The sequence below is a fragment of the Rhamphochromis longiceps genome, linkage group LG3, assembly GCF_057381845.1.
Source record: "Rhamphochromis longiceps isolate RC_006_pf linkage group LG3, R_longiceps_female_GT1.1, whole genome shotgun sequence".
Taxonomy (NCBI): Eukaryota; Metazoa; Chordata; class Actinopteri; order Cichliformes; family Cichlidae; genus Rhamphochromis; species Rhamphochromis longiceps.
Genome location: NC_140559.1, coordinates 53,040,441 through 53,067,448, shown reverse-complemented (window position 1 = coordinate 53,067,448; position 27,008 = coordinate 53,040,441). Strand labels below are relative to the sequence as shown.

Sequence of the window (27,008 nt, the reverse complement as noted above, 5' to 3'; positions counted from 1 at the left end):
AAATTAGAAGTGGACACCAGAGATGCATGCTGTCGGGGTATTGTGTGTGCATGAGGTAATACTGCTGCTTTGAAAGTTTTACGTAAATGTTCCAGTCATTGACTGTTACAAAAACACGGCCAGGCTGCTCATTCAGGCATAAAGCATACGGATTCTCTCAGACTAATATTAAGAAATGAAATGTTTATACTGTCCATGGTCTGAAAGCTGAGCAGAAAGCACTCTGTTAAATCCCAGACTCTCCCAGGGGCTTTAGCAGTAGTTTATTACAGAGTAGCCAACCCTTGTGTGTGTGTGTGAGTGTGTAAGAGACAAACGCATGCCCTCCAGTATCTGAGCGATTGACCACTTGAATTAACTTTTATTTCCATTAGCGATGTCTCCACAGCAGCAGGGAAGTCAGTCTGTTTAGAATGAGAATTGTCTGCAGCTAACGTTAAATCTATTTACCGATCTCCAACTTTCTGAACTGTTTTTGCAACATTTAACAAAAGCCGTTCTTTTGTATATTCCTTTTCTTTTCATGCCGCCCACTAAGACTAATTTCTAGGCTATTATTCTAACCCACTTCACCGCTAAAGCCCTGATTTTGCAACAAAGAAGCTGTCTGATAAAATTCCTGTTCACATGAGTCCAAGTGTATAAAGGTCCAGTTCACCGAATGCCAGATGTTCAGAAGGCTTGGTTGACGAGGATGAGTGTAAAATGTAACTCTTACACTTGTACAGCAGTTTATTTTTGCCCTGTAAGTCATGCATAATGCTGATAACGAAGCCTTATTAATCCTTGTCTAAGATGGCCCACAGCTCCTTGCGTTTTATCATGTAGAATTTGTTTAATCTATTTTGTAGTATTCACAAATAACAAGGAAATGCATAGATTTCTGTCAAATAACACAACCAGGATTGATTGGAGGCTGGTTGCCTTTAGTACCAAAGCCCCATTCTGAGCCAGGAAAACCCTGACTATGGTGATTAGATAATAACAGTGTGCTCTGTTCAGATGGATTTTTTCTGACAGTTATGATACACAAAATATTGCCATCTAAGGACAATTAACTCTCTTTGTCACGTACACTTTTTATGTGCTTTGATCTTGGGTTGAAGAAAAGAATTACGGGAAGGAAGAGAGCACAACGGGTAATAAAAGAAAAGAAGTATGAAGAAGAAACCAGCATTAAGATAGATGGCAGGATTTAGGAAGTGACAAATCTCCATGACAACACAGCCATCATGACTTCAGCTTGGTGTGTGTGTGTGTGTGTGTGTGTGTGTGTGTGTGTGTGTGTGTGTGTGTGTGTGTGTGTGTGTGTGTGTGTGTGTTCCCTCTCACTCAGAAAGTAGAAGTAATGCAGCTTCTGTCTGTAGTTGTTCTGTGTGTAGTAAAGTAAGTTTGCACATTGAGTCCAAATGTTGTTGGGGGATTGAATCCTTGATGCAATAGCAAAGTTTTTATGACTTTAAGACTTGAGTTATAACTGTTGTCCCCATATTACCTAATTTCATATTAGAAATGTGCACTAGTCAGCTAGACATGTAAACATTGCTGCCTTTGCTAGTCAGAACCAGAAATGCTCGTTAAACTAAATATTCTTTTTTGGAATAGAAGGATTATTTTTGTTGCATCATTTGCTGGCTTTAAGATGCTCTGCAGCAGCCTCCTATTGGAGCTGCATTTCTGCTAGGTGGAAAGTTGTGATGGATTACAGCTGTGAAAAGCAGCACATTTCTGCACTGTTTTGATCTAGAAAACCAAAGGTGGTATGTAGCCTGTGTCATAGTAAGCTGACATAACCGCTTGGTAGAAGCATCGCATAATTCTATTCATGAAGAACGCTGCTGGTGCTAGCATTTAGACCAACCCTTGGCAAACTGACGTGGCATATGCATGCCAAAAAGTGCTTATAGGAATATGATCAACGTTTTCAAATCGCACACGAATGGGGACCAGCAGCTGCTTTCAGCTGCTTTTTCACAGGGCGCCTGTGTTGATGCCATGAAAAACAAACTGTGCTTTAAGTATCACCTGTAGCGAGAGCTGCAAGAAAAGATTATTTTGGATAGTCAACTAATCTGCCAAATTTTTCTTTGATTAGTCAATGATTATTTCAGTAACTGTTAACACCACTTTCTGTGGGCAAACCTCCTGTTCCAGGTTCCAGTACCTCACCTGCTCAAGTCTGCCCAACTGTGAATATCACCCTGTTGTCTGGTCCCACAGGCAATAAAATTAATGACCCAGGAAACACGTGAATTTGAAAATAGTCAAAAGTATTTTAACATCACTTAATAGGACCGTCAGAATAAAAATTAAATAAATAAAAATAGCAAAAATGAAAGTGCTAGTAATGTTTAAGCAAAAGCTAATGTACAAATGGGGAAACTAAAAAAAGCTTTGAAAGTTCATGAGTTTACAATTACAGTGGACATGCTAACGATGCTCTCTCTCATGACTTCAGCCATTTGTAGCCACTCCTGTTTAATGGCTTACTACTAGCTAACAAAATTGAAATGGTGTTCGCTTAGCAAACATCATTCGGACAAGTTTCTGACAGGTAAGCTAACATAAACACTACTGTACAAACATTAACATAAACTAATTTAACTATTCATTCTGAAACGTCACAGCTCCAGGGTGATGACGTTTTAAATGCTCGTGTGCTGCAGCACTGCTGTCGTGGAAGGAAATGTCCACGTTGCACAGTCTGCTTTAAATTAGTTTTCTGTCAAATGCTTTCACATTTTTAAAAAGAAAAAAATATATATATCTTGTTTCCATTTTCTTCCGTCCTTTGTTCTTCTTCATTGGTATTGCGTGCGGTCTTGACAGACGATACAGGCGTTACTGACCCCATAGCTTCCTGTAGTGTATTCCGGTTACAAAAACGCATTTATGTGACTTAAGGATATAACTCAGCGTCGACATCATCGATTACAACGACAAATCGTTGCAGCCCTACCGATAGGACATTAGCTTACTGCACAGCATTCAAGGACATTGGTAGTGAGCAATTGGGGGCAATAAACTATAGCTTAATAACTTTGTTTCTTTTTATAGCAGCGTGGCTGCACTTGATTAAGCCCAATTTAATTTTTATTAAATAAGATTAAGTTTGGACAAGTGTATTTAAGGAGGACTGCTCTCATCAACTACACATCTTGCCGCCAAATTACAGCAAGAGGCTCGTTACAGACCACCTCAGATTTCCTCACATGGTAAATTGGCTATTTGAAGGCAGCGTACAAGCCTGTTAGTAAGATCACATGTAACTGACATCGCAGCAGCTCTTTTAATGAAGTCAGAGAATCTGGCTGGGCTTGAAAATTTTCCATTTTTCTTGTTTGGATGTACAGGCTTTCAATTACAGCTGAGTATTGTTGTAAACGGTCTTTAAAATTGAAGAAAAGCGAAAATTCTGAGTTTTAACTCTGGATTTAATTGGAAATTGTCCAGCTCCATGCCCTCTTTATAAGTTATAAGCTTTATTTTTTGATTAATTATCAGCTGTTGTTTTCTTCATTTGTAAGGTTATATTCATTACAAATTTATGAAGGAGTAATGATACCTAGAAAGCACGGTTCAGTATAAACCTGCCATGGTTTGGTACATTTCTTGGCTAAATCACTTAAATGCTCCATACTGTCAATAAGAAAATACTCAGCTCTTTACTCTTCACTGCAAAGCAAATAAAAGTGCATTCTACATATAATGAACAGAAATAAGCAATTAAAACTAGCGATGAAGTAGCACTAGTTTTCTACTTTTGTTAACACTGAGGACATGGCTCGTTGTGTAGACAGCTGATTGTCTCCCTGCTTATTATCAGCTGATTTGTAGGTTTTTGCTTTAGGGTAAAACTACAGATATTGATGTGTTGTCAGATAGGAAACTCAGCTCATTACTCATGCATTTAAAAAAAAAAAAAATGAAAAAATTGTTTATCAGTTACTTTTCAGTCTGAAATACTACAGTGCAGTGTGTTGTTTCAAGCTTTCTCTGAGCCTTCAACAACAAACTGAAGTTGTCTTTAGACAAGAATGAAACGAGTCACAAATTTTTAGTTAATCATTTCAAATGAGGGGGAACATTGCGAGAATGTTTAATTGTTAACAGCAGTTTGGGATGTGCAATTTAAAAATGTAATTTGGAAAGAAAAACAGCATCTAATAGTAGCTGCCAGTGTACCATGTTAGTTGTTGCCAACATTGGCAACAAAGTTGCAAGGTTTTAATTGTGTGTAATTGCATTAGTTGACATGTCTTTGTCATAATGCCGCTTTTTTAGAATTAAACTCGCACAGTTTGTTACACTCTACAGAGATGTAACAAAAATAATCCTTCTATACTAATTTCAGGCCGTTTCTCTTATAAAAACTAAAACTTTCAGTTGTGATTACAATTGAATGTACACTTAACACTTAATCAGTTTAATAGTTGATAATTAACTGGCGTCTGGTAGTGGTAAACTGGAAAGAATGAACAGTGTCTGTTTCTCTTAATGTGCTGCAAGTTGGGTAATTTTAATTTCTTACCCTAGCTCAGTTTGTAATGATCATTTTTCTTGGTGTGTTTAAAGTTCACCTGTTCCCTGTTTTTTAAACCTTAGGTTAGCCCTCTGTTGTTGAGGTCAGTTGACACAGGCCAATCTCACATTTGGTTTCGGCTGTCCTACTATTAGTGCATAACGCGTACTTCTTGTGCAGCCCTCCCTTACTTTCGTAACTGCACTGTTGTATTTAAAAGAAAAAAGGCTGAATCTGATTGCCTTTCTCCCAGAACTCAGACTAGTAAAGGTCAGTGATTGGAAGTCAAAACACAGGCAGTACCTTAGATTAGCTCGACTGCTTTGTCTGTGTTGTGGTCAATTGCAAATGCTTGTGCTTACAGTGTAACAGAGAGTGGATTTAAGCTGCAAACATCTTGTCAGTGACTTTCCATCTTGAGTGTGTGCTGGGAGGTGTGTTTTAGTTGGACTGGGTCTGAACACTATACTGCCATTATATTTGTTTTAGAACAGGGCTGTCCTCACTGCAGATTAGTTGAGACGCGGTAGCCAAAAAAGTGTGGCTCTGAGTTTTGCGGGTGGCTTATCTTCCTTTATTTCATTGTACTGCAGATGTGTAACAGGTTGGTAAACCTTGTGAACTTTCACAGCCAACCTTGTATTAAGTAACAACAATATGAAACGGCCAAATTACAAATGAACTAAACTGTAAATTCACTAAAATTTAAATATAACTTTGAATATGGGCATTTATTTATAGTGGGGAAAGGGTACATCTGAGTAGTGTCCTGTGTCACCCTTACTGCACAGGCACACAGTTTCTTTTAGTATGCCTTAACAGTGTCCCCACAGTCTTAAGTTGCAAAGTGTATGAAGATAATTAAAATAACCCCATGGTATCATGTATTGCTTTAAAATTCATTACTTTATACAAACCAGAAACTTGTGTAAACATGTTAATGTTTGTGTGTTTACTATAAGGAAGTGGCTTACAAAGCTGTCAAGACATGTGCACAATGTGCACGTTTTGGTTTTAAGCATTCTATAGATGCTGCAATGCAATCGCCACAGGAGTGTTTAACTAAGAGATAATAAAAATAAAAGTTTTACAGTCCATATTTGGACTCGTTTTTTGTTTTTCATGTCAGCAACATGAATCTCCAAGTACTGTCTTGGAACAGAAGCACATAGTTGGTCCAGAGAAAGTTAGGAGTCACCATGGCAACCAAGAAAGTGAAGTTTTTAAAGAAGTGGCAGCTGTTGTAAGTTTTAACCCAAGCTTGTGGTTTGGTAAACCTGACCCAGCAGCTTTTGATGCCTAAACATAACCAACTTGTTTTTCACATTCAAACCTAAACACGCCCTCTGTACTCCATACACATGACTAATTTGTTTTAGGATAATGCAAGAACTTAATTAGGCAACAGCATTTTAATTATTAGCGTATTTAAAAATGATAAAAATCTGAGATATTAATGACCTGAATTTTGGTCTCTGGTAAGACAGCCATCTCTGCCACCAGAACCTCCAAATTGTGCAAATGTTCACACTGATGGCTGGTTGATGGATGGTTTGTGTGGTTTTCAGTTTGTAGTAGTTAGAATTTTTTATTTGAAAGTGGAAAAACGTCAGTTGTTCATGTATATGTAAGAGAAGTCATGTGCAGGCATCGAAAGTAAATGGTGGTAAATCTTTCTTGAGGAGCATGGGGGGGGATGTTTAAAGTCCAAAAATTCTAATCATTAGTTTTGTAGGTTGTGACTATTTCATGAGATGACACGAGAATGAGTTGACTTGAAGTTGTCTGTAAAATCTGGACTAAATTAACTCTCAGACCTCTGAGATAGCATAATTGAATATTTCAGTTTGAAAATTAAGACTTAAAAGCATGCAGCTGGTTTCACTGGAAAGGTTTTTTTTTTCTTTTCAATTTCATCCTTAATGTCCCTCATTAATGTGCTGGTATTAACTAAGGTTTAGAATTGTGCCTTTAATTTCTGTCCTTATTTTAGCGTTGCTACGTAGATCTGTTGGGATTTTTGTCTCCAATTTACTACCTAAGCTTTTTCCACTGAGAATAGGATCAACTCTCCAATGACCTCTGATGGTCTTGACGGACATGAAAATGTATATTACGCTGAGTCTTTGTGTGGTTAAACTCTTGTCTAAACTGTGTATATTACCAGTTCCACGTTGGTATTCATGAGTCAGAATCAACTTCAGAGTAATATGAGTAGAAAACAATGATGTCACTTATTGTCCTCCGACACGTCTATAATTAAAACTGGGGGAAGTGAGTATGCATGTGTGTGTATACTGGGGGAGGGGGTTTGCATGGTCTGCAGCTGCCCAAAAATGAAGGAAGAATCAGACGACAAAAATAGTCAGACATGAAAGAGGATAGGAGAGGAGGAAGACTAAAGAGCAGAGAGGTGTAGGAAGCATGAAGGAACTTGGAGGAAACGCACTTGAATTGTAAAGACCAGTATTTGCCCTCAGAACTAGTTTGCAGGACGTGCTATCCCAGCAGGAATCTCCACTGATTGTAGCTGTTTAGAGCAGCCACAGTCCAGTGGCCGAGCGAAAAGTCGGCTATCACAGAGTCAGTGAGGATGCGATACTGTTTAAAAAGCCGAGCTAATTGTGCACTTCACATGAAAAAGGCCACAAATACAGTAAACAGGCGAAAAAAGGGAGAACTAGATGAAGTGGTACAATGCCCCTGCACTCTCTCTCTTCATCTGGGTGTGAATTTCAGATGGTATTGCCCTCAGAAGTGAAGTTTCATACTTTACACTGCCTCGGTTAGCCCGTTTACTTTAAATATGCTTTAATGTTCTTCTGGCTTCTGTTTTCGTGTGTCAGTTTCTGTTTTAATGTAATGTATCAAATTGCGTTGTGACAGCAGGCACGCATTAGCCCTTTGAAGTGTCTCTCACATTTACATTCAGTCATTGTTTATGAACTAATGTTAATTAATACAAAAAATAGAACCATCTTTACAACTCCCAAAGATTATGCAGAGTTGCTCATTCACATGTAGATATTGTTCAGTAACCTTGTTGTTACCTGAAATACTATGTGTTTAGAAAGGGGCTGTCCCTGGAGTCTAACATGCTTTTATGGACAATCGCACTGTGGTAGGGAGCTAGAAGTGTAACATCCAGCAATCGGGCAAGAGTTCAGGTCTTCAGCGCGCGTGTGAAAAATTGGCTTAAAGTGTGGGAAAGCATCCTAATGACAAATTGTCCAGTCTTAACCTTATAGTCATCTAGATTTTCCTCTCCTTCAGCAGGAAACTAAAGGATTCACACTCCCACAGACTAAACTTTTGCATTTGCAGTCTCAGTTCAGTGTACGCTTGTCTTTTATTTTTAAAGTTGCCACCCAGAAATTAAACAGCGTGAATGACTCCTGCTGCTGTCGCTCTGGCAGACACAAATTGACAGTTCCTTTACTGCTCAGCAATCGTGATTACAAACTGTTCTCAACTTTACACCGTCACTGTATTGACCCCAAAGCGTGCACAGCTGAACAGTGGCAGTGCTGTGCTGCACCTGTGCTCTCGATGCAGTTTCTTCTGGATTCACAGAGCTGTTCCTCTTTATCTCCTCTTGCGGCATCTTCAGAAGTGTATCTCTGATGGGGATTTTTTTTTAAATGCAGATTGGAGACTAGAGAGCAGCCCTCAAACAGGCGGCGTTGCTATAACTTTAATGCAAGTAAACATAAAAATGTAATGCAATGTGTGGAGGATTACTGAAGTTTGGTTAGTTGACATAACCTGATGCACTTCCTCGTGGTAGCTGCAGAGCTGTGGTTAGGCCGTTATAACCGCATTAGGGAACATGTAAGATGGGGGTTAAATTGTTCCTAATAAGAGGCAGGCAAATGCCATCATGTGACAGGAAGTAGACAGAAAACAGACAAAACACCTGAAACGACCTTATCCACAACACAAGGTTAGTCATTCTTTGTTGCCGTGTGATAAAGTCCTGATCCTAAGATTAGCGTCCACACTGAAATCTTAAATCTCCTCATAGTGTTTCTTTTCTGAAGCATTCAAATATTTGACACGTGGAACATCGCGATGTCTGTTTTTCTCTCTATGTGGCTGTAGAGTCTGAGGCTGACAGCTGAGTAGGTTTCGGTTCACTGGAAATGACTCGACTCTTCCCATGATTTACAGTGTCTCCATCGCCACTCGTGTATTGTAATGCGGTCTGTTTGTGTGCAGTTGTCTTTATTTATTTAACACAGAATGGTTGATTTATTTTCTTAGTTATTGTTGACAGCGACAGCTTCACCTGTCAGTCTGGCTGGTACTGTCATTTCAGTCATATCCGCTGCAGTGAAGTCAAAGCACACATCACTGATTCCTGCAAACAGTTCAGTCATGGAAATGTACAGTTTCTTGTCTAGCTGAAAGTGCACTGAGAAGAAAAAGCCATGATGTGATTTCCTATGTACACATGGAACGTTATTGCAGTATAAGAGAAGTACAGCAATTTTATGTCGTATACTGGGATATTTGTAATTAGAGCTGTTTATATATAGTAGAGCTAATTTGTTAAATTTTGTGGTTTTTATAATGTGTTGTGTTACGAACTCTGAGGACAGCCCAACTGATGTAGAAGCTTTGCACCGTCAGATTGGGCCTCATTGTCTCAAGTAATGCCCACACTGGACATTTTGTCTGTCTCCCTCTCCCACATGTTCCAAAAATAAAAATCATTTGCTTCGCCCCTCACATAAGTGCACATAAGCCCCCTTCTCCTGTCCTCTGGGCTTAATGTAGCTGTCATTTGTTTTTTTTATCTCAATTCCCCCGATTGTGTTGGAGGTCTGCACTGTCAGGATGAGGATGCTTGAGCATGTGTGCGCGGGGGTTTGTCGGGACGCAGACGTTAGATCATACCATCTGGAGCAAGGAACACGCAACCATAGTGAAGTAATCACGGTTATCTTTCTTTCCCGTGGCACAAGATTTGCTAACGGTGAAGACGGTGTTGATAAAAACGTGGTCTGAGGGTATTTTGCAACCCAACGGCAGCTTCTCATTCGCGCAAGCCAAGGGGAGATAATTGGGTGATTAAATGACCGGTCAGTGGGAGACGATGAAAGAAAGGGTCAGTTTGTACTGACATCTTTACTCTTTACCAGCAGTGTGAATTTCACCTGACGCTTTCTTCTGTTGGTATCAAATCTCTGTGAGATGTGTGCAACTCACACCCTCACCTTTGTGTGTATTCTAGTGTGTGTGTGTGTGTGTGTGTGTGTGTGTGTGTGTGTGTGTGACTCGTCACCCTGGAGCCAGTCGTTCTCTCCTCTGACCCTGATCCCCGTCACCTGTCTGCTCAGATCTCACACACACAGACACACAATTGCTGTGACCCTTTCCTGGAGCTGAAATCCAATCGCAGTTGCCAGCCATACAAAACTTGCCAGCACAGCAAGGTTGTGTTTTTCTTTTTTTTTTAAATGTTGGGGGGTGTATGTGTTTGATTCGAACAACTTACTGTCTGCTTTGAGATGAACGAAGGCTCAGTACGACCATGTTAAAGGACTTAACACGTACACATTGACCTTGGACTGAGTCGTGCAAAGAACTTAAATGATGTCTAAGCTTTTTTCCAAAAAAGCCCAGTAGCTGAGTTAAACAGTAGTTACACAAAATATCAAATGTTACAATTCAGAAACTTTTCCTAAATCACTGAAAATATGCTGAAAAACAGTGTTTCATAAAGTCCATCAGCTACATTAAATCTTTTAGTAATATGTAAACATGCTTGTGAAATCTCAGTATGCAAGAGACAAATCCGAAAACCTAATATTAGATGATCTTCATGTGGGACTGCACTAAAAAATGATGTTTCTGTACTCGAACTCGATGGATCGGCTCAGAAACACTTGGAACATCTTTATTAAATGGATCAGTATTTATTTCCTGGTTTTCTACTCTGTATGAGTAAATGCAATTAAAATGACTCTGGGGTAAAGCAGAGAATTGCCATTTTCTGTGATGATATTGTGTGATAAGTGCAAAAGCCACAACTATCTCATACGTCTTGTAAGGCACAGTTTATGCTGAACCATATTTACAAATTTCAGTGCCACATGCTGATGTTCATGGTTTTTTGGGGAAGGCCTTGCATACGTCATCGGGTCCTAATAGCATGCTAAATGTATACCACATGTATGGCTAGCGTAATGGTCTGGGTGCCCTACAGTCCAGACCTGTCACCAGTTGGACACAAGGCCCCAAATTGTTAAAAGCTGAGAATATGTAAACATGTTGAGACTGGGGAAAAATATTTGGCTTTGAGGAAAAAAAATCTACTTAGTAACTAAAAACTTGTTGCTTAAAAACAGGGTCAGCATGTCTAGATTATAACCAACCTCTAAGGGTCTGCTTTTCCTAGTGACGTAAACTTGAGACTGAGCGCACAGGTTTGTGTTGTGGGGATATCCGCGTACCTGCTAATTTTTTGCGACTTTACAATGCACCAACGTCACCTCAGGCAACAGACTTGAAGAAAACCTCTGAAGTGCAACAGGAATGACTACTCGGCCGTCACGTCTCCAGCTGCCTGTGACCACAACAGAGGATAATTGAGGCTAGAGCTGGGCGATATGAGATTTTTTCATATCACGATATGTTTTTTTCATTTCAGGCGATAACGATATCTATCACGATATAAGCCAAATAACTATATTTGTAAGATTTAAATGTGCCGTTGCTCACAAGTAAAATGTGAAATAATCAGCAGCTTGTTTTTATTTAAATATTTATTTCCCATAATAAGTTCAACAGGGTAGATGTACTTAAGGAACATGAGACTTTTTCAGATAAATAAAGGCAAATATTGCAAACTACACAAAAGGCAGCCGCTAAAGCGTCTAAGTTTCAAAATAGAACAAACGAAACAGACTACTAAATTGTCAATTCCACTTAGAAACAAAATATTAATTCTAAAAATAAATCTTAGTTTGTTTTACAGAAGAACAGACAAAACTGACTAACTTTTGTCAATATCAAATAAACTGAGAACTAAAAGGAAATTCTCAATCTCTCCTTGTTGTATAGCTTAGCTTTTCAAACAGTTTTAACAGTTACTTTAGTCTGACAAAAGCCGAATGACGAATTAGCGCTTCCAGTCAGAGACTGAGGCTACGTCCACACGTACACGGGTATTTTTGAAAACGGAGATTTTCCGTTTTAAAAAATAATCCCGTCCACACATAAAGGCAGAAATGAAGGAAAACGCTGCTATGAACATGCCAAAGCAGCAGGTGGCGCTAGATTCCTAACCGTGAAGAAATGTTGGCCAATCAGAAGTCTAGAAGCCTCGGTGGGAAAAAGTAAACAAAGCTGCGGCATAGAAGCAGAACCGAGTCGTATGTGTGGAGGGACAGTAACTGTGTGTGTATGTAAGCATTTAAACACTGCAGAGAGTAGAATTAACAGTAACAGTATTGTAGAAATTCATTTCACCGAAACAATAACGTGGCGCACAGTGTGACGCATGCACCAGTTTATTGTATTTCCAGACTTGCTTTCGGCACAATTTACAGTGCACGCTACTCTGTTTTTTGTCAGACTTGAAATAGCCGAAATACCTTCACACTACGGAACTTCTCTGGCTCTTCCGTTCGACAATCTCTCCGGCATTGGAACCATCATCTGTTTTCTCTTCGGTCACACTCGGTTGATTTTTCTAGTCGGCACACTCATTTCCTCCATTACGCGCTGGCTCCATTACGCGCTGGCTGCTTCCCAAACAAACACGTGCGGCTTGGCACTTGTGCTGTACGTAACAAGTCACGCGACGTGACGCTGCGGCTGTGATTGGTTCGGCTCTGCGCTACTTAGTTTGGATTGGCTGACCTTTTTTTAAAAAAAATTTTTAATTTTTTAATTTTAAGAGGACAAGAGCGGCGAGGTCTATCGCGATAGCTTAATTTCTCTATCGAGTAAAAGTTATATCGCGATACATATCGTTATCGTTCTATCGCCCAGCTCTAATTGAGGCTTAAGCCCACAGTGGTAGCGCCTATCCTCAGTACATAAGAGAACCAGTTTATCAGACTGTTAGCTTAGTTTTAGAGTTCAGCAGTTCTCTGACGTCTACACATGCCTAAATAATAAGCACTGTCATAATGTGGTAGGTGCTACAGGGAAAACTGTGAATTTGAATCTTAAATGTTAGAAAGGGTGTAATGTGAGCAGTCCACCAGCAGAACCGGTAACCTATACAAGTTTTAATAGGAGAAAAAAGGGGAGTTTCCATTTCTTGCTGTATTTTTAATCAGCATTTGCTTCCCAGCTATTTACAGATTTTCTTACATCTGAAGCAACAGATGTGGCGTTTTCTCTATAATGGTGACAGCTGTCGGATGAGGACGGTTTCCAATTACATCTCTAGGTTTAAAATGCGTTATTACTGTCTTCCTCCAAAAGTTCACAGAAAAAAACGTGTGTTTGTGTGTGATGCTTATTTTGTTTCACTTGGGTAATTGTTATATAATCACTGACCCAAATGCTTTAAAGTCGTGTCCTTTTTTTTTTTTTTTTTTTTTTTATATAATCACTGATTCTGTGTTCTTGCAGTTTTAAGGAAATAGGGCTGGTCAGTGGCACTAAAAAGTCAGCGAATCACAAACCTTTTAAATGCCCTGTAATTTGTGCTCTGTCATGTTTCTTAGTTAAATTTCTTTAGCCTTTTGCTTACAAGTCATTACATTGTCTTTATGGTTAAACTGTACTCCCTCTTTCACAGGAGTCCAAGTTATCATCTGTCCGCTCCAGTACGTCGCGAGGTCGAAACTCCGTGGCCACGACCACATCAGACGAGCAGCCGCACATCGGTAACTATCGGTTACTGAAAACCATTGGCAAAGGCAACTTTGCCAAGGTCAAACTGGCACGACACGTCCTCACCGGAAAAGAGGTAGGCATGAGTGCACGCGCCCCCACACACACACACACACAGGCTAGATTGGACTGTACGCTTTAATCTTATCCTGCGGTTCCACTTACAGAGTCGTTCTGACTTTGTGAACTTGGCTTTTATTTTTAGCTGCTTCGATCACATTCAGGAGAAATGCTCTAGTATTGACTCTTTATTTAACCAGAAACAGGCTCGTCAGTGTTTCAATAACAAACAGGCTATGCTAGGGAAACTGCTGAGACATGCTGTCATGTTGTGATGATGAAACCTGATGATCACTGCTGGTGGTGATAATAATAACAATAATAATAGTAGTAATAGTAATAATAACAGAAATAGTAATAATAGTGTACTTATTGACAATACAAGTATACCTGGTAATTAGACTTTGACAGAAAAGAAGCCTCAACCTTTTCTTTCCAGTTAGCAAAGATGGTAAAAAGCAGGAAAAATGGCTGCTAAGTGTTAATCTGTCTTCCTGGTTGCTGAGTGTAGGGGAGGGTTCATGCTGTGCTACACAGTTTGGTCTGAGGCTTGCATGGCTTTGGAGACAGTGCATCTGCTGCAGGAGATTAGTTCACCATTGTCAGCCTGAATAGAGACGCCCTAAATGTCTCCGGTTTACTTTGAATTCCAGATGTGATGTAACCCGGTGATCAGTCCCTTTAAGGGAAAAGCTGGGACTGCAGTGAGCCCATGCTTGGTTCTGTCTGTTGCCCAGTCAAGTCGGCTCTCCAACTGTGTGTGTGTGTGTGCATGTTTGTGAGTGTGTGTGTGTGTGTGTGTGTGTGTGAGAGAGAGAGAGAGAGTGGGGTGGGCGTGCTCTGTCAATGTGTGACAACTCTGTGCCTGACACCCTGATAACATGCCATGTGACCTGCTGGCTGGCGCACACGCACTCTCGCACAAAACGAAAACAAGGGATAGTCAGAGGGCACGAAGGAGTCAGATAGACGAGCACGACCAGAAACGGTGAAAGAAAGACGTTAGTTGACAGGGAAAGACAATAATTGGACTGAGGAGTAGCCCTCCCTTTCCCATGTCCCTTTGAAGACACGATTCTTTGTTCCCCCTGCCTTCATGTCCTCTCTCCTCATTTTCTGCGTCATCCTCTTTTTCCTACAGCTCTCACTTTGAATCCATCCCATCTGTGCATTTCTCTCTTTATATATATTTTTTTCCTCTGCGGCTATTTTGATTATTTGTCTTTGCCCTTATGGCTTTTTGTTTTTCAGTCTCCCTTGCTGGGGACTGCTGTTGGATTATGAGCTGTAGGCCCTTAAAATGGCATGGATAAAAAGCATGCTTGAGCTTGAGAGTGTGTGTGCCTCTCTCCTATTTTCTATCCTATTATGCAACTATCACCTGCTGCGATTGTGTATTTATCACTTAATGCTGTGAAATTGTATCGTGTGTGTGTGTGTGTGTGAGATGTGTCCCAAAAAGAGAGAAGTGTGTGGACATTTGTGTTTGTGCGTGGCTGTCGCAGGCTGTGGTTTTGTGGGTTTGTGTGAGCAAAATGTGCCATAATAAATGAATCAAAGTGTAATGACAAGTGAGCACATTCTTGCTTCTTGCTTCTAGGTGGCTGTAAAGATCATAGATAAGACACAGCTCAACTCCTCCAGTTTGCAAAAGGTGAGTTACCTTGCTTTCTTTCTCTCTCTCTCACACACACACACACACACACACACACACACACACACACACACACACACACACACACACACACACACACACACACACTCCCAGCACAGAATTTAAACCTCAGTCCTTCTCATCCCTTTTCTCAGAAGTCATTTTAAGCCACTCTCCCTGCCCCAAGTGTCTTTTTCTCTCGTTCTCCCTCGCTCTCTCTGGCTTTCTGAAGTGGTCTAGTTTTCGGAGAGAGTTTTAATTACAGGAAACAAGCTGCAATTACTTCCTTTGATCGTGGCAGGGTGGGGTCTGTCCACTTACACGCACACACTGTCTAACCATGTATACGTGCACACTGAATGCACACACCAACCACTCCACAGACAGACAGACAGACAGATATATATATATATATATATATATATATATATATATATATATATATATATATATATATATATATATATATATATATATATATATATATATATATATATATATATATATATATATATATATAACATAACATAACATAGAGTATGTACTTCTATAAACGCCGACGCACAGATGATAAGGAAATGTAAAGACGAAGGGAAAAGGTCACATGGAAGTTAGAACAGGAATTGGCAGGGAATGCTAGTTAAAATACGCTATCATATCTTGAAGTGTCTTTTTCTTTCTTTTTCTTTTTTAAACATTGATTTATATAAAGGCCGAACTAAGAATACGTCAGTCTGAAGCCTCAAGTCTCTAAATCTTAAAAAAAAAAAAAAAGCCAAGCAGTTTTAGTTTCATTCAGCATAAGATTTAAATATGTTTACTGTGGACTATATAATGTGGCGGATTAGTACACGTTTGCACTCCAGTGCAATGTGGCTCATTTATCTGTTTTATTTGGGTTATCAAACAGTTAATACAAGTTAGTTTGGATTGCAATCCAAACTAAGAGGCTGTATTTTTGTGTATTTTTTCTTCTAGCTGCATAGCACACAATAGGTGCAACAGTGTAGCCGCTTTCATGTTAACATAAGCATAAACTCAGCTTTAATGTTTTGATGTCGTTTTTAGATTACGCTCAAGGACGGCAGTCTTTGAAGAAGGTAACACTTGTAACAAAGCAATAAATATTTTACACTGAGATGCTGCTTTAGTGGTGCATTTAGGGCTGTTGGTAACTTTAATAGTTCCTGGTTTGCATAGTTTTTATATGGATAAATAGTTAATGTGCCCATAAAGTGCTCAGTCGGCCTCGCTTGACCTTATCTGCTGACTCAGAAGAAATATAATGAGCAGGGAGCAGCGCATCTTTACGCCCTTTCCTGATATGAAATATGCAATGTTTTATACTACATGCACGATTTAACACTACAGTCTAATACATGGACTCAGAACCTTTTAAAATTTGGGGTCTGTATTTTGATACTTGGCTATTGTGATTATTAAAAAGGCCATACTCCCTTTATGCATTTATGGGAATGCAGGTTATTACAGCTTATAAACTGTGCCTCTGTAGAGAACACAATCTCTCATTTTGGAGAAGCTTATGAATAGATACTGCTGCTGCACGATGCTGGAGGCATGTAATAAACTCACATGAAAGACTTTGAGAAACATCTGGAACCAGTAGCTGTCAATTTGGCCGTGCGGAAACAGACAGAAGTGTTATTGGGTCTGATCTAGAAAGATTATGGTTCTGACTTTAACAGAAAAGTTATTGAGCTGATATGTTCAGATGTTACCTGCAGGAAGTGCTTGTCTAGAAAACGCTAAATAGTCGCCTTTAACTCATTTCTGTTCAATTATGCAATTCTAAATTGCACCAGACTTTAGATTGGTAGCTGAGTTACTTTGATCTCTGTTGGTATATCATCACTAACTGTTTTTGTTTTCCTTCCTCCTCTTGAACAGGAAGTGAGTGGTTGTGTGTCAGTGTCAATTTACCTACCACAAACAGAGACTCTGGAGTCTTTGTAATCACACAGAAATTACAATACTGGCGTTTGTTTTCGCTCCCTGTCATTTGGAGCAAATGCACATAATCAAGTGATAGACATTTACACTGGAGAAATGACCGTATAAATGAGTGTCACAACAAGAACAACTCCCTCTGCAGTCTGATGGCGTGTTTGACGGTCTGTCTCGTTTCTCACAGCTCTTCCGGGAGGTGAGGATCATGAAGATGTTGAATCATCCCAACATAGGTGAGTCACCCTGAAACATGAGGTTCAAGTGTGTCGTCACTTGCTGGGAGCCAGTGTTTTTAAGGCCATGTAGCCAGATAATATTAATCCTGCTATTTGTTTTTGGTTTTTTTATCCCTTTTTGCTTTCATTCTTGCTCTTTGCTCTGCTTCTCCCTTTATTCTCTTCTTATTCCCTTGCCCCATCACTCCCTCCTCCTCCATTCCTCTTGCTTTGCCTTTCTCTTTCCACCTGCAGTCAAGCTCTTTGAGGTGATAGAAACAGAGAAGACCTTGTACCTGGTAATGGAGTACGCTAGTGGAGGTAAGTGCGTGTCACTGTGAAATGATTCCCCCTAAAAGTTGTCATTCTGTGATAGACTATAAGTAAAGGAAAAAAATAAAGACCTTTATAAGCAGGATCATTTGCAAAGAGCTTTATTATTGATAAATTTGCTGAAAAAGAATGCCACTGTAAATGTTGTTATAATAATCTATTTATGTTATTGAGTCAATGTGATGACCAGATTTTTATTTATTTATTTTGGTACTGCTGTTGTATCATTATAAGTCAAGTCTGTAATAAAACAGAGTATCAGTAATAAACTCCTAAACGACAACGTTCAGTTCAGTACTCCTGACCCTTTATTCTGGAGGCAGGTATCCAGTTCCAGCACTAAATCTGCTCTCCTCCTCTTTCTGTCGTCTCCCAGGAGAGGTCTTTGATTACTTGGTGGCTCATGGCAGGATGAAGGAGAAGGAAGCCCGTGCCAAATTCAGACAGGTGTGTTGGGTTGAAAACGGCTTTTCCCCCCTCCTTTCACAGAAACTAGTCCAACTTTGTAAGCGTCGTATGTTTCAAGCCAGTTTGGACTGATATTAAGAGTGTACAGTTTGTACTAAGTCTTGCATCACTAGCTCTATCCCGAAATTGCTTTTTGGATGAACTCCTAATGAAGAGCTCACTGTTTGAACCTCTCCATCCTGTCATCCCTCCTCTCCCCTGCTTCTCCCCGTTCCCTCTCTCTCGCTCACTTTGTCACTCTCCAGATTGTGTCAGCTGTGCAGTATTGCCATCAGAAGTGTATAGTACACAGAGACCTCAAGGTGAGAACACACTCGAAGGCATTATTGAATTAGAGTTGGTGTCAAAGCAACCTCCTCCCCTCTCCTCACCTCCACATTTAATCTTCATACAATTGGCTCTTTGAGCTGAAATCCCACCTCTGCAAACGAGTCACCCAGACGATATTCACAAAGTCTGTTAAACGCAAACATGTATTGTATACATTTCTCCTCCTATGTCATCGTTTTGTTGTTTTTTGTTATTTTTTTCCTTTCTGCCAGCTCATCTTAGATTATCCCAAAAACCAAAGCGCACATTATGCACACACAGATCCAAGGCCTCTGGGTCAGTTTGGTTCATAGTATTATTCAAAGTTGTAAATCCTCTTATTGTCCCACCAGACAGACCTGTAGTCAACACATTATCATGATTAGTGGGACAGAAACCTCCTATTTCAAAGTTGTTTCTAGTCTATTTTGGGTTTTTAATGAAATTTTAGCAGCTTTTAGCAAGGTTGGATTTCCTACGGATAACAGTTACTAATGGTTGTCATTTAAAACACACACACACAATAAAAGGCAGGCTTAGAAGTAAGCCGTTTCTGGTTGAGACAGAAGGATTATCATAACGCTTGCCTTCCTTCACATTAACACAATCACTGTTGATCTGAGGGTTGTAAAATAAAATAAAAATCGAGCACAGGCTTATTTCTAAGAAGTGCTCCAAAAGGGTGGCTGTAGACCTGCTGGTATCACCCATATTTGGCCATAAGGAAATTGGTTGGCAAGGTTGTAAACATGTTGATCTTAGACCCTCATACTTAGATTGACCTACTTTTAGAGCCAGCCTCAAGTGGCCACAAGATGAACTGCAGGTTTAGGCACTAATGCCATGGCTTCATTTTTCAGGGCTGCTGTTTGGTCTTACAGTGAGAGCAAATTTTGATGAGTGTGCATTTTCACACAGAGACTAAAATGACCCCATTTGAGTGCCAAGACTTAAAAAAATAAAAATAAATGAATACTGTATCGTTGATGTCATGCTCTACTGTATCTCTGCTTCTTTTCATGAGAGATAATAAGGTTGATGTGGATGACTAATAGGTGATTAATATCAACAACAAATCATTAAAAACCTGTGATCTTCCTTTTTTTTAATTTATTTTTTTTTTAGCTCAGAGGTTAGAGATGATGTCAGTATTGTATTTAATGTGTGCATGCACACTCTCACACACTCAAACGCACAGAAGCTGCAAAGTATTCAGAGCAAGTGAAAAGGAGAGCGGACCTGTTGCTAGGCAACCCCAGCCTCCTTGCTCACTGGTTCACTTCAAGCTTAAAGATACAAACACGCAGGGAAAAACTGTGGTCTCTCACGTTTACCCATTGTGCGCTGCTTGAACGGCACAGACGATTCCTGTGAAAGCTCTCTTTCCCACACAGCTGTTTATTTTAACCCAAAGAAAAGTGTTTTAGAAATCCATCTGTACCATGAATGTGCTACCTACAAAGCCATTTGCATGTCAGATCATGTTACATTTGATCCCAAGCTAGTCAGTTTCTTAATTCCACTTTGTCAGCAGCTCAGATTTATACTTTTTGTGCCTCTGATCTGATGAGCCCACAAAGCAGATCTTAAGTGTTTTTAATTTTTTGGCACATTTGGTATGGCGTGGTTTCTTTCCTCCTCTTTATTTGCGCTCCTGTATTTTGAACATAGTAAATGCCCCTTCTTCTGACCTCTCTCCTCGCCGTTTGTCTGCAGGCAGAGAACTTGCTGCTGGACGCAGACATGAACATCAAAATAGCCGACTTTGGCTTCAGTAATGAATTTACTCTGGGGAACAAGCTGGACACGTTCTGTGGCTCCCCGCCCTACGCAGCTCCAGAGCTCTTCCAGGGCAAGAAGTACGACGGGCCTGAGGTGGATGTCTGGAGCCTCGGAGTGATCCTCTACACACTGGTCAGCGGCTCGCTGCCCTTCGATGGACAAAACCTCAAGGTCGGAAGGATGAGTGTGTGTGTGTGTGTGTGTGTGTGTGTGTGTGTGTGTGTGTGTGCACGCATTACATAAGTGGAAGTCTGTATTCTGTGGGTGGTTGTAGTATTTGTCATGCTGGTTTCTGTTCCCTCTTCCTGCAGAATGCAGAAATTGAACTCTAGAATGGGTGAAAGTTATTATCTCTCTGCCTGTATTGACTTTCCAAATTTGCATTCGTTGATGATATGTGTTCGGTGTTTAAAGAGAGATTTAATGTTTCCTGAACTGCTTTTGCTACCAATCATTCACACCACCTATCACACTGTGCATTCAGTCAGTACCCACATGAGTCATTCTGGAAGTGCAGACACATTTTGGGTGGGCGATATGACATTGAATGTGATGGTATTGATATTAAAATGCCAGAGAAATATAATCTAGGCTTACTGAGCATGCCTTTTGCTCTACCTCCTATTGAGTTTTATGAAAATGCAGTGCTTGACAGAATAAGCACATTCATTACAGCTGAGTTAACAAGCGTTACTACGTGCATTAACCTGCTCCGTGTCTGAGCACATGAAAGTTGATAAATGAGCTGAACGGTGGTGATTTAAAAAAAAAAAAAAAAAAAAAAAAAGTTAAATTGCGATGGTACTCTGTGCCTGGGAACTGGAAGTGCGTTCTCGTATTAAAGCTAAAGAAATACCCACAAGTCAGTGAATTTCATTTAATGCTTATATCACCCACGTCCTGTGCTGCAGCTCTGATTGAATCAGAGCTTTTTGAAATGCTAACCAGCTTATATGAATATGGTTCCTGTTTAATAAAACTGTAATTCATTTGTAAGCATAGATAATGTTTAGCTTGGCTATGTGGAGCCATATCTGATTGAGGTAGGAGAATACTGATGAGATTTCCTCTTCACTCGCATCATAAAGTGTTTAATCTTTACATAAACCTTTGGATGTTTAGTTGCTTTGCTTTGCCCAAATTTATTTTCAAAGCAAAGCTGTGTTTGTGTTTAAAATTGCTGATTGTTTGCGCTTACTGTTAACTCTTCATATACCTGTCCATCTCCAGGAACTGAGAGAGCGCGTGCTACGTGGTAAATACAGGATTCCTTTCTATATGTCCACTGACTGTGAGAACCTGCTCAAAAAGTTCCTCATCCTGAACCCTTCAAAAAGAGGCAGCCTCGAGGTATAACGCACAGCAGTGCCACACGCACACACACAAGTCACAAAATGCCTTTAATTCAGTTACTGCATTTGTTTCCTTGTGAATGAAACGATCATTTCAGCCACCTATATGTTACTGCGTGAGTCCTACAGATGTTTTGAATGTAGCTCGTTGCTAAGAATGGTGTTTACAGCCCGTATAAGACTGTAAAGTTAGACTTGCTTCATCAGCCATATGTGAGTTTGTTGCTGAGGTGCAAAGTGCTTTTTAAAGACTTAGTAAATACCTGTTAAGAGTAATTTAATTTGGTTGCGCTGAATGTGGATGGAAGGTAACTTGCTCGGATGAAAAATATTACTAAGGTGACAGGGAGGGGGGAAGTGTTGCTGCTTGCATTGGCTTGTCAGGTTGTAGGTTTTGTCAGCGTATGTAGTTATTCCCGATCCTTGATTGGTCATGCTAAAACAACCCCATAAATTCAGTTTAATGTTTTTAAAAATGAGTCATGTGCCTGTTCGTTTAAACCCACTTAAGATTGTACGCACTTGTTTCAATCGGCAAAGTGCATCTCGCTCAAACAATGAACGTACAGTCTATTCTGCTTTAAGAAGCCAGTGGATCAATAACTCTTAACTGAACCCTGCTGTGATTGCGCTCAGCTTTTATCAGACATACAGTCTTTATATAATGTCCATTTTCATCATCGTGGACTCTGCAGCGTATGAGCGATATTGTGGGCTTCATCCTTAAAGTCTAAATGCTTCTGTCAGTGTAGTATCTGAATTGTGACACCGTTAGTTTCCCAGGAGAAAAGTATGGGTGAACTACTACTACTCTGTTCATCTTTCATCCTTCCCCACACTCCTTTCTGCCCATTTGTCCTTTTTGCCAACTCATGCCTCCCTTTATCTGTTTGTTTGGCTTTCTACCAGCAGCAGATAATGAGAGACCGGTGGATGAATGTGGGCTATGAGGAAGAGGAACTCAAACCCTACATCGAACCTCAGCCAGATTATAAGGACCCCAGGAGGACAGGTAGGCAAGAAAAAAAAAAAGAAAAAAAGATGACTCTCTAAACCCCCTTTTCTTCATCACACACAGCAACACCTAAGCCTGTATACATTCTCTCTTTCTCTTCGTCTTCTTTTTTAATCTTTAGGAGTTATATAAAGTTGGTGTCAGCTCACCGTTCTATTTATAACATGGTTTTACTGTATGTGCAGACATCATGCTGCAGATGGGATTCTCTCAGGAGGAGATCCAGGACTCGCTGGTGAACCAGAAGTACAACGACGTGATGGCCACATACCTGCTTCTGGACTATAGGAACTCTGAGGTTACTCAGGTTTTTTTAAATCATGCTTCACCCTGTAATACCAGAGTCATAATAACTATGCAAGGTACTGTTTGTCAGAGCTGAGCTGTCCTTTATGAAGAAGTGACTCTATCTTTATATATCTTCTTTTTAATAATATGTATATGATTTTTTTTTTTTTTTTAGTCCTTTCTGTTTACGTGACCTATACCAGTTTCTTTCTCTCTTGTATTAAGACGTCTGTTTTGGTTTTTCCCTCAGCTTGATGAAGGTGGCATCAAACCTCGGCCGGGAAGTGATGTAAGCAACATAAATGCTCCCCCCCCGCTTCATAAGGTATAATGAGAACACATAATGTCTTCAGCTAGCGCTTAATGAGGTTTCCCCAACTCCAGCAAGCGACACAGATACACTGACTTGACCACACACATGTAGCAAAAGCTCTTGATGTTTGAGGTTCTTAATCATACACATAGGTCATGGCTTCTACATTAAACTATCCCATTGTGTATTTAAGCATGTTAAATGCTGCTCTGACCTTTTGTGTATCTTTTCTCTCTTTAAGGTACAGCGCAGCGTGTCATCCAACCAGAAGCCTCAGAACCGCCGAACCACCGACCAGGGTGAGATTGGTGTGTGTTGAAGGGGAACGGGAACACTGGAGACATAGTTGTAGTTGTGTTGTAGACATGGAAGATCAAGACGAGGATAAGATTTAGGCTGGAATAAAGGTTAAGAAGGAAGAGAAGGTTAAGCGAAGGAAGTAGAAGAGTGAGTGCATGAGTAGAGGGCTTGCTATGACTGCTTCTTGATTGATTAAAGTAAAAAAGGAAGTGACAAACCAGCAGGCAAAACAGAAGAAAGGTCCAAGGTTCAAGCCTATTAAGTGCTGGTCTGACGCACTGTCTTCCTTTTTTTTTTTTTTTTCCAGGCTCCTCCTACTCCAAAAGGGGAGGTCAGACAGACAACCGGTCAGCAGGGGAGGATTCTGGGAGGAAGGGTTCATCAGGCAGCTCCACCACCAAGGTGCCGGCCAGTCCTCTGGCCTCGTCCGACCGCAAGAAGAGTGGCACACCCTCCACCGTGAGACCTAATACCCATGCTGCTGATATATTTGCATTTAAGCCGTATCAAAAACACAAAGGGTTGTATTTGCGTCATCGCTTGGTACACACACAAATTCCCAAACATGCGCACAAGTAACTGCTGCGTCTGCAGAGCTGTAATTTTTGCCCTTTAGTGTATGCTGTCAACAGCCATAATTACTCACATGCTGTGGTCCAAAGATCAAAATAATTCCTAGTTAATTATCAAACTAAATAAAAACAAGTGGCTTTTAAACTATGAACATCTTAACTGCTCTGCGAAAGTGAAACTGTGCGGGTGTGAAGCTGTTACACTGCCGTGCTATGTAGTTGCTTTTACATTAGAAGATGGTTAGATAAGGCCTTTATCTTTAAGTTATGTACACCCAAAACGTCTCACCGGGGATGAGAGCAGCGTCCACAAACCTGATGAAGAACTCGATGTTTCACAGCCTTGTGCCGGGCTCAGGCCTCCGAGAACGAGAGCTCAGAAGCTCGTCTTTCCGGTTACTCACACAACCCTGAACAAAGAGAACATGCATTCCACAGCACATCCGCCCGCATTGGTTACAGCTTCGTTCATTTAATGACATAAGCACGTGTCACATGCTTTAAGTGCAGTCACCTGCTCTCATCTGCTCAGTTGGCATCAATTGGCAGAACCCTGAGGGAGTCTTATAACCTTAACATCTGACACAGGAAGTGCCTGACAGGGATCTGTATTTGACGCCTACCATTAAACTAAAACGTAACTGTAAAGGTCGAGTGTGCATATGAAAAATATTTTAGGAAATTTCATGTCCACCCGTTTTGGTTTAAAGCCCCTGGACAGACCTCTTGGTAGGACTGTGTGGGTGTTTAGAAACTTTGCTCGATGGACTTCTCTCTTGAGGTTTGTTGCACCTGTCAGCTCGACACGCCTTTAGACATTTATTAATCATTTATCTGTGGGCTTTGGTGACATAACAGACATGTATTATAGCTCTGCCCAACCTCAAGCTGTGCAGAGCTTAACTGTCATTCTCATGGAAAGTGCACACGTGGGAGTGGAGAGGTTTCAAATGACTATTCAACATGTCAAGGTGAAAATGAATTGGGGTTTTTTTTCTTGTGTCATTCACAGATAATTTGGACGAGGGTGCATGAAAATTAATTTGATCCGGGAAATTCTCTTGAGCGCTAATTACGGCGGTTTTTCATTCATATTAGGTTGTTTAAGCTGCTTGTCCTTTTTCCATTTAGAAGTTTGCTGAAAGGCTGTTCCCTGGATACCTTGGTGGGGTCATCAACCCTTAATCAAACCTTTGTCCCTTTTTTCTAACATTTCTATTTTGATGCTCCTCCTTTTCAGAATAGCATCCTGTCCACCGGTACCGGCCGCAGTCGGAATTCTCCTCTGACCGACAGAGCCACTCTCGACCAGAGCATTCAGAACGGCAAAGACAGGTACGCAAACGCACGCACACTAAATACACACACAGAATTACAAATGAGAGAAGACAAGGGCAAACGCAGCCACTCAGGCGTTCTCACAGGCACTCTTTCTCGTCATTCAAAGCCCAACTAGTTGCTTTGAGGCAGCGCCGCGTCTTCACTCATATACACATAATACAAACACACACTCACCATGGTTTGTGAATGAAGCAGCCCCACAGCTGTCTCAGTGACTGAATCCCAGACCTTGGCTGGTACTCTCCAGAGCTCTGCCAGCTGGCTCAGGGAGGCCCGCAGCCTTCCCCCAGGGTGGGGTGAGCTCTGCTGGACATGGAAATCGGGCTCTCTCTCGGGAATTTAGGCCAAACCTCCAGAAGATTACAGATTACTCGTGATGGCCTGATGGAGGCCGGGAGAAAGCCCTGACGTGGAAGCATCCAAGTGTGCAGGTTTACGTACGCGATCTTCAAACGCTATAAAAACGCACAATAGAAGTGTGACACCTCCAGTCCCTCCAGAGTCCCTTCAGGTGTCACACCCATGCTGCACCCAGGTAAAAGAAGGTGCAGAAGTGACATTAATCCTATAAAATCACAGATGGCTAAAAGCAGCATTTAAGTTAAATAATTGATTTTCTTTAGCCTTAAGTCAAGCTTCCATCTTTTTCCCCCCTCCTTGTTCACTGGAACGAGCTACTGTGGAGTTTTATGGAGTATTCCCCCTATTTTCCACTTTCTAATTTCTCATTTTAAACTTTCTGCGTGTGATTCATCCTCCCGGCTCTCCTCTCATCCTGGATCCCCTTTCGGTTTTTAAAAGAACGGTCCAAATCTTGTTGCCCTCTGACGGTTCTGCGCGTGCTAACTTCTGGTGTCAAGCAGCTCATAACACGTCCCCGCATACAGCTATACGCACATCACTCATGCTTAACCCAGCCATGTGCTTTGTGGGCTTTTTCATGAGCATTAAACATAAAACCAAACCATAATCCCTACTAGGACGCAGCATTCATGGTCATGGTTCATACTGCTTTGTTTACCTGTTCATGTGTCCGTCTCAAATGACCCCATTGTTCCCAACGTGGCGCACCACCTGCAGTATGGCAGATTCAGTTGAATCCAAGTAGAGGCTGTAAAATCAAGTCTCCTCTGCGTTCACTGTTGGAAACGGTCATTTGAGACAGCATTGCTTTTTTAGTACTGTGGGTCTGTTAACTATGGTAGGCTCTGCTGACTCAGTGGTTGTCATCTGCTTTGATTTTAAAGTTACTTTATTTGATCATCACTAATGCTTTGAAGTTTGGGCTTTTATACTTGTTATACCCTACCCACACCACCCCCCCTTTCTGTCCTTTTCTAATTTCCTTAATTTGGCTTCTTTTATCTGCTGCTGAGCCTCCCTCTGGAGTCGCTCACATTTTCTTGGCACCTCCTTCCTTTGCTTTATTCGAGCTTCCTTTTCCCCCCCTCTTCTTGTCCTTATATTAATCTTTCTTCTTATTTCTTTCTTTTCCTCCCCTCTCTCTAAGGAGATTAGAGACTTGTGATGGAATATTAACTCTTAGTAGCACTATATGGTCCTCGCGTTCACCTCCTAATAGGCTTACATATGCACAAATACATCCACTCACATGCAGAGAGGCGGCTGGGCATGCACAAATTTCAACACGAGTCATACA

The 27,008-nt window shown here is 40.7% G+C and overlaps 1 protein-coding gene across 8 annotated transcripts in view; it reads left to right on the top strand.

Moving 5' to 3' along the window:
* The window catches only part of mark2b (MAP/microtubule affinity-regulating kinase 2b), a 54,187-nt gene that overhangs the window by 10,835 nt on the left and 16,344 nt on the right, over positions 1 to 27,008 (top strand). For 5 of the 8 annotated variants that reach the window (XM_085400339.1, XM_085400335.1, XM_085400337.1 and 2 more), the window contains exons 2-15: positions 13,284 to 13,454; positions 15,039 to 15,092; positions 17,245 to 17,293; positions 17,531 to 17,596; positions 17,985 to 18,055; positions 18,322 to 18,378; positions 20,102 to 20,338; positions 21,398 to 21,517; positions 22,429 to 22,531; positions 22,720 to 22,832; positions 23,073 to 23,147; positions 23,377 to 23,434; positions 23,743 to 23,894; positions 25,248 to 25,342. In XM_085400339.1, coding sequence (XP_085256465.1) covers positions 13,284 to 13,454; positions 15,039 to 15,092; positions 17,245 to 17,293; positions 17,531 to 17,596; positions 17,985 to 18,055; positions 18,322 to 18,378; positions 20,102 to 20,338; positions 21,398 to 21,517; positions 22,429 to 22,531; positions 22,720 to 22,832; positions 23,073 to 23,147; positions 23,377 to 23,434; positions 23,743 to 23,894; positions 25,248 to 25,342 — 1,421 coding nt within the window. The remainder of the gene's footprint in view (positions 1 to 13,283; positions 13,455 to 15,038; positions 15,093 to 17,244; positions 17,294 to 17,530; positions 17,597 to 17,984; positions 18,056 to 18,321; positions 18,379 to 20,101; positions 20,339 to 21,397; positions 21,518 to 22,428; positions 22,532 to 22,719; positions 22,833 to 23,072; positions 23,148 to 23,376; positions 23,435 to 23,742; positions 23,895 to 25,247; positions 25,343 to 27,008) is intronic. The other 3 variants (XM_085400340.1, XM_085400334.1, XM_085400336.1) reach the window with 2 other exon arrangements.